Below are 7,891 nucleotides of genomic sequence, written 5' to 3'. Positions count from 1 at the left end.
AATTAATTTATTTTTTTTTTTGGGGGGGGGAGGGTGAATGGGTGTCCCTTATTTTGCCTTGCTGAAGGTGGCAATCCTAATACCCTACCCAGGGACGCAGTAACGGCTGATGACAAACTCCCCACCCCTGGAACACAAGTCAATACGCTGTTCAGGGGCCCCAGAAACCATAGGTGCCCTGGCCCTGCCTAGTAGGCATACTTACTTACTATTCATTTTAGTATGCACTAATCTATCTTATACTTTAAATTTGGTATTGTGTACTATTAATATTGTTGCTGTAATGACAAATTGCATGATTTAATGTCTTAACAGTGTTTAAGCATATGAAAACATCATACCTCCACCACCAGGCATTTTCATCACAATGAGAAGAACACTTAAATGTTTAATTTTATAAAACTGAAGAGTGTGATGGTCTTCCAGTGGATCTTTTCCGAAAATCACCCTTGCATCGGCTGGGTCTAACAAAAGAAAACCATCAATGACATTCAGTTTGATGAACAACTCAAATGACACGTGAACATATAAATATCAAAATAATTTAGACTTGAATCCCTGGGGGAAAAAATCGTGTTTATGAACAGATTATTGCAAGAAAAGGTCTCTGCACTTTAAATTGAGTTTAAGTCATACTATACTAAAATAGCAACAGGATTTTTACAAGATGCTTTTCCACCTACCAGGTGCTCCAGCAATCTTGGATTTTATTTTCTGCTTCAGTTCTAGGATTGTGGTGTTGTTAAACTCCACCTCTGAATCTGCCACTATTAATGGTTTATTCTTCTTGTCATTAAAGTTTATGAGGACCTGAAACACCATTCTGAATGTTTTTAGCAGAAAAAAAGAAAACAATCGTTAGCTTGCTGTGAGATCAAATTCGCTTGTTTAGACGTGGCGAGGTTTCCGGGTCCAAGCCTGTTCGGTTTCACTTTCACTTTAAACTGTATGTGACAAATGGGCGTGTGTTACAGCTGAACACAACCTGGAAAGGTTAAAAAGCCAGAAAGCGGAATAATTGTACAGTAGGTGAAATTATATCTGGCCTGGCAACTGGTCAGAAAATACACGGACCCAACATAGTACTGCATAACATACAATTTAACCCTAAAAGACCATAAGGTGACATCGGAATATTAATTTATTGCTGTTTTCCATCAGGACATTATGGAAGCCTAGTTTCCGCCACTGAATAAAAAATAAAAGAGATAATTGCGACTTTTTATCTCACAATTCTGGCTTTTTTTCTCAGAATTGCGTGATATAAACTGCAATTCCGAGAACATAGTCTTTTTCCCCCCTCAGAATTGGACTTTAACTCGCAATTGTGAGTTTATATCTCGCAATTCTGTGAAAAAAAGTCATAATTGTTAGATAAAAAGTCGCAATGACCTTTTTTTAATTTTTTATTCAGTGGCGGAAACGGGCTTCCATAGGACATAAAAAATACAATTTCAGGATTTTATTTTATTTATTTATTTTTTTTTTTGATTGAACATGATTTTAATGTTTGTGAGTACAATTTTTTTTTATTAACATTTGTATTGTACATTTATTAATATTAATAGGCTATATATATATATAATAGTCTATATGTAACGGAGTTAAAATAATTAGTTAAATTCATGCATACATTGGGAAAACTCCCATTGGCTGTTGCATCACTCATTGCGCACATGATGTTGCGGGGCAGAGCTACGTCATCAGCAGCAGAGTCTCTATAATGTCCCTGCTGCTGAGTCGCATAAATAATTGCTCTGTCCTAAAAACTAAGTTGTTTTCAAGCCCAAGTTAAACTTGAAGCTACACACAAGTTTACTTATTTTGTCTGTCAGTTAATGCAAGTGCTATAACAAGTCTCAGTTAGCTTAACGCAGTACACAGTTTTTTTAGGTAGTTTTTTTTTTATAATAAATAAAAAGAAAACACAGAATACAAAAATAATAAAGAAGCTAGTGTTAGAGGCCTTTTTTTTTGCTTTTTGTTAATTATATAATAAATAAAAAGAAAACAAATAGAAAGAATAGAAAAGCTAGTGCTAGTTTTTTTTAAAGAAAACAAGCAGTTAGTAAATGAATAGAGTGCAAGTCTAAAAGGGGCAAGTTTTTTTTAAAAGAATAGAATTAGAATAGAGCGTGCTAGAGGGTCAAATAAAATAATTAAATCTTCCCTTTATAGGTTTGCTCATTCTTTCAATTTATTTCTTTTTACAGTAACCCTGGCTGTTACTGTGTTCATTTCCAAGTCATTTTACTGTATAGTTGTCACAAACATACAAATCTTTCCTATGCAAGTTTGCTAATTCTTCCAATTAATTCCTGTTCAGAGTGAACCTGATTATTACTGTATCAATTGTCAAGTCATTTTACTGTATAGTTTTGGAGAAAATTAAAGTGATGATTTACTGGGGTGATTTTTGTCAACATCATTTCAACCAAACAATCAAATACAGTGAAAATGCGTTATTGGTTATTGTTTTATTATCCTGATTAATAATTGTTTTTTAATTTTACTAAAATATTTTAATATATTAAACATGCTACACAGGCCTTTTGTGAACAGATTATGATGAATGATTTATGACAAACGATTCATCGTATCAAAGATTTGAAATGATCAGTTGGAAGGATTCAATGAAATAAATAATTTTATTTTATTTTATTTTATCCAAAGCGACTTACAGTGCATTCAAAGTATGCATTTGTTTTACCTTATTTTATTTTAGCTATTTAAATTTTATATTTTGTTTTGTTTTGTTTTATCCAAAGCAACTCAAGGTATGCATTTGTTTAACCTTATTTTATTTTAGTTATATAAATGTTATTTTATTTTATTTTATTTATTTGGCAGATGATTTAGCTTGACTTAACTCTAACACTGTTTTACTGTTTTTAACACCTGTGACAATAAAACAGTAAATCTTTTTGGTGAACGTCCAGACGTTTGTCTGGTATAAACACAGCAGCAGCACATGCATCTGAAACATTAGTCATCTATTTAAACATAAGCACACCATCTCTCTGTGAAATAAGGAGAATATGTGTCAATGAAAGCACATAAATTTGACGTCAGGCATCATTCTTGTGTTTCACAGGCACTTTGAGCAGTTTCTCTGAGAGAGACAGATTAAAACAGAAGGAAGGTACAGAAACACAGGACTAGTTGAGTTTAGAAATACTAGCAGCTCAGCTTCTTACTAAATGGTTGACTTGTTCCTCATTTTAAATCTGTCTCTTCCATAGATTCCAGTGTTTTCCCCAAAACAAAACATCTTAATTTATTAATTTAACTTAATCTAATATTATTTTATATTTATTTATGCATTTGGCAGATGCCTTTCTCAGCAGCAACATACACTGCATTCAAGATACTTCATTTGATTATTTTATTTTTATGTATTTATTGGCAGATGCTTTTATCTGAAGCAATTTATATTCCATTCAAGATTATACATTTTTTAAATATACATTTATAAGATATACATTTAAATTTTTCCATTCCAATTTATCATCTTTTTTCTTTTCTTTCTCTGTAGACGTCACAGTGATCTGACACTGATGTTGTATTTTCAGTGTGCACACTCCCATCAGCATCATGTTTGATTTCAAGAGTAATTTACATCTCCCATAAATATTTAGTCTATTTATTTCAAAACAGACACAATACATGCAATGTGTTTAGGTCTTAATGAAGTTTAATTGAAGCAGGTAATAACTGACAGGTTAGTCTAGTTAAAGAGTCTGACCTGTTGTTGAACTGAACCAGCGAGTATGACGATCAGTCCATTCAATCCCATCATGCATCAACCCTCTGAATAACTGCAGGCCGCTAAAGCTCAAGGCATCCATACATTTGGCAAAACTCTCTCACGCAGACGAACATCAGGAGCAAAAGCACTTAGTGGTGGTTTAAATGAGGAGAAACTTCAGCTTCAACACATCAAATCACATCAATTCACTGCTCCGCTTCATTACAAACAATCTGATCATGATTCCAATGTGGACTGATACACAAAAATTATTAAAATTATTTATTAATTTGAAGTCAATTTAATAAAAATTCTTCTTCAGCTGGACACACTCAATGCTGATCAGTCATATGAATATCATTATTGACATACATTTGTTGCAAATATGCATTTATGAAGGCAGATCCATGAATGATGCTGCATATATTAATGAAACTTTTTTGTTGTATTGATTGTGAATGTGGAGATTCATTTTGTTGCTAAAAATTTAACCTACTATTTTCAATATTATGGAATTGATCATCTTTATATTGATTACCATCTTGTAACAGTGTTTCAATATCAACAGACTCTTGTGTTGAAATCAATCACTTTGTTATATTCCTCTTTTGTAAGTCATGTTGGATTAAAGTGTACACTAAACAAATAAATGTAAACATTCACTAAATACAAAAGTATTTTTGGTATGCTTTTTTATAAAAAAAACTGTGTTGTACATCAGTTGTGCTGTAGTTATAATATTTTCTGTGTATGATTTGTATGTTTCTCCATCGATTAAGCAATATGTGAAATAGTAAACTCTTATTTTTATTGAATTTAGTGAGTCTGACACATTTACACATTCAAATATATTATTTCCATGTATTTAGACCTGGGAAATCCTTCATCAGGTGGATTAGGACCTGTGAGATAAAAAGACTAATTTAAACACAAAGACAAAAAATATTATTTTCAGGAGTTCAGTGAATTTCACAACAGTGTCAGATGCATTAGTTTGTGTTAATATTTATATAAAACTATATACTTTATGCAAATATATAAACAGTTAGTCTCACATTAGCAGGATGTGAAATTGAGTGATTTTCTTTCTGTCTTTACCCTAATGACAAATATCTGTTTTGTTTTTTTAAATAAGCAATGATTTAATGTCTAGACAAAGTGTAAGTATATGAATACATGTCATACCTCCTCCACCAGGCATTTTCATTTCAGTGAGAAGAACAGATACGTGTGTTTGATAGTCTTCCAGTGGATCTTTTTCAAAAATCACCCTAAAGTGTTGTGGGTCTGACAAAAGACAACTGTTAATGACATACAGTTTGATTAACAACTCAAATGACATGCTGACACATGAATGTGCAAATAACTTTTACAAAAAACCCTGAAACAAATCCTGTTTTATGCTATTAAAATAAATGTTTATGAACAGGGATTTCTGAAGAAAATAAATACAAATGTGATTGTGTGGTTTCACTTTCACTTTAAACTGCTACTATAATGTGACAAAAGGGGAGTGTTTTAAACTGAACATAACCTGGTAGCTGGGACAGTTAGCTTTATGATTTTATTGGGAAACTTTAAAGCTGAAAATTATGGAGTCAGCATGTGTTCAATGGTCTTTGTCCCCCATCAGGTGTTTTTAGTCAAACCAATTCCTGAGTTATCTCTTGGTTAATTACAAAATCTCCTGCAAAAACTGTTCTGTAAAGGTAAAATGACCTGAAACACAGACTGTAGAGGCTACTGTACATTATTGGGCTCATCTCATAGACTCCCTTTAAAAAAAAAAAATCTCTCCTAACCTGACCTCTGATTCCTAAATCAACACTTAAACCAACCCATCGTTATGTTTAAAGAGAAACACTGCGTGAGTTCTGGCTCACAAGTCTTTTTCACAAGTTTCACTGCATTGACAGTTTTTATGAATAGTGACAGCAATCCGGACAACAATATACAAACCTGCACAGGTCAATTTTAATCTCTTCAGCTCTTGAATGATATGAAGCTGTTCTGAGTTCAATAATGACAGGATTGATTCATTAAGTGTTTTTGTAGCTTAAGGTTTTGTTTTAACATGAAACAAACAGATCACACTGACCGTGAAACAGGTCCAACTTGTTTCCCCTCCCTCTGTGGTATTTTTTTTCTAGCTTAAAGGTTCATTTCTCAAGTTCTAAACATATGTTCATTAAATGTTTTCAAAAGTAATAGTCAATTGATTTAATAAAACAGCACATTTTCCTAAGAAGACAATATGGGAAGAGCTGACAATACATTGTCTTTAAGTACAGTAATCATCAGATTTGTAATTTGATGTCCACAAACTTTGGTTGAGCAACTGTTCTTGCATTTCAATGAATGTTTAAACATGTTTAAACCCCTCAAACGAGATATCAAATGATTTATGCAACTATAAACACACATCTGAGTCTAATGCAGCCAGATCATTTTAGGTTTTTAATTCTTCCTCCTTTCCTTAAAAGTTTCTCCTTTTTGTAGTAGTGAAAAAAGATGACATGATTTTTCTTAGATACATTTTTTGTTTATGTTACTTAGTCACTGTACATCTGAAAACAAATGTAATCAAAGCCATGAAATGCAGGTGATCATCATGTCAACTGTATAAATATCAACAGCCATAATATAAATGGTTCACACATTTACTGTTATAAAGTGAAGCTTAATTCAAAGTTCTTTACTAATATATAAATGCAATGAGAATCATATTATTTTGTCACAAATAAAGCATACACATCAAACAAATAGGAAATAAAAGTTATCAAATACGCATGTGTCCTATTGTGTCCTAAAACAATTGGTGTCTGTTTGTATATGATATGATGATAGTTTTCTCAAAAGAAACTGTAAAATGCTCATGCAGTGCAATTTGGGAAAGAAATCAATTAAATCTGTATGTGTATGTAAATATTCAGATGTAACCCCCTTTGTAATTGTAATTAAATTAAAAAAAATTTCTTATTAACTGTAACTGATTATAGTTACATTTATTTCGTAATTAAATTACTTTCTGTTTTGTCATTGCAAACAGTATGAAAAATACACCTTATGAAACTAAGGGGGAAAAAACCCTCAAAAGTATTTTCTTACAAGCGATAAAACATCAAATGACCATCTAACATAATATTTCTTCTGCAGATTTCCCATCCTCGATCCCAAACTGCTCATATGGTCCGTGAGGATCAAGTTACTCAAAACCTTTATAAAGAAAATCAAGCCATCAGCAGTTACTACAGGGGCACGGGATATGATCGTGGACACCTGAACCCCAGCTGCTTCCAATGCGGTGATGGCCGTAAAGCGACATTCACACTGACCAACGCTGCACCTATGAAAGAGCGTTTCAACCGTGTCCACTGGAGGAACTGGGAGAGCACGCTGAGGAGTTTCTTAAAAGGCATGCTTGACAGGGATCGTGCTTTTTCAACAGCTTTCATTGTCACAGGTACAGTACCTGATCCCAATGTACGGATACCACAGAGGGGAACCCCTGGAGATCGTTTTAGGGTGTCAGTGCCCTCTCACATCTGGACGGCTGTCTGTTATGAACACGACACTGATGACAGTAAGTCCTTATCCTTTGGCTACATTGGAAGAAACCACCCAGAAGAGCCTGATATACGCCTGATGAGTGTCTCAGACCTGAATGATCAGCTCAGCGGGCTCTACAGTGAGCTCTCATGGACCCAGCAGTCAATTGAGATTTTTGTTGATTATTGTTTTGGTGACAATAATAAAGTTCATGGCATGTTTCAGAAATTAATTAATAAAAGCCCAGGCATCAGCCTCACTGATAATGGACAGATGTGCTTGTATGATCACCCCTGTGCCACATATGGCTATGACTACTACTGGTGTAAGACTAGCCTTGGTTACATTAAAGATGACTGGGATTACTGCACTGAGGCGCAGTAAAGCTATAAATGGAAAGTAGTGCCGCGGCAATCACGCCTGTGCCAAATGTTGTAAATACAAGCCATGGTGCTACACGGATGATGAAGGCAATTATGTGCTGTACTTCTAATGATTGCTATTCATCTGTTAATCACAAAACCTGCAGGCCTGATCACCTCTGTGACTACCATAATAAAGATTACCTGTGGTGCTTCACAGATAGAGAAGGCA

The 7,891-nt window shown here is 33.7% G+C and overlaps 1 protein-coding gene across 1 annotated transcript in view; it reads left to right on the top strand.

Annotated features, from left to right (window-relative positions):
• Positions 1–7,681, top strand: part of LOC107709911 (uncharacterized) — a 12,298-nt gene extending 4,617 nt beyond the window's left edge. The window contains exon 2 of the mRNA XM_016514579.1: positions 6,905–7,681. Within this exon, the coding sequence (XP_016370065.1) occupies positions 6,905–7,681 (777 nt within the window). The remainder of the gene's footprint in view (positions 1–6,904) is intronic.
• The last annotated feature ends 210 nt before the right edge of the window (positions 7,682–7,891 follow it).

This window comes from Sinocyclocheilus rhinocerous, unplaced genomic scaffold, assembly GCF_001515625.1.
Source record: "Sinocyclocheilus rhinocerous isolate Xijiao unplaced genomic scaffold, SAMN03320098_v1.1 scaffold2945, whole genome shotgun sequence".
NCBI classification, from domain to species: Eukaryota; Metazoa; Chordata; class Actinopteri; order Cypriniformes; family Cyprinidae; genus Sinocyclocheilus; species Sinocyclocheilus rhinocerous.
The sequence above is the reverse complement of the archived record's forward strand: the minus strand, read 5'-3'. Positions and strand labels throughout refer to the sequence as shown.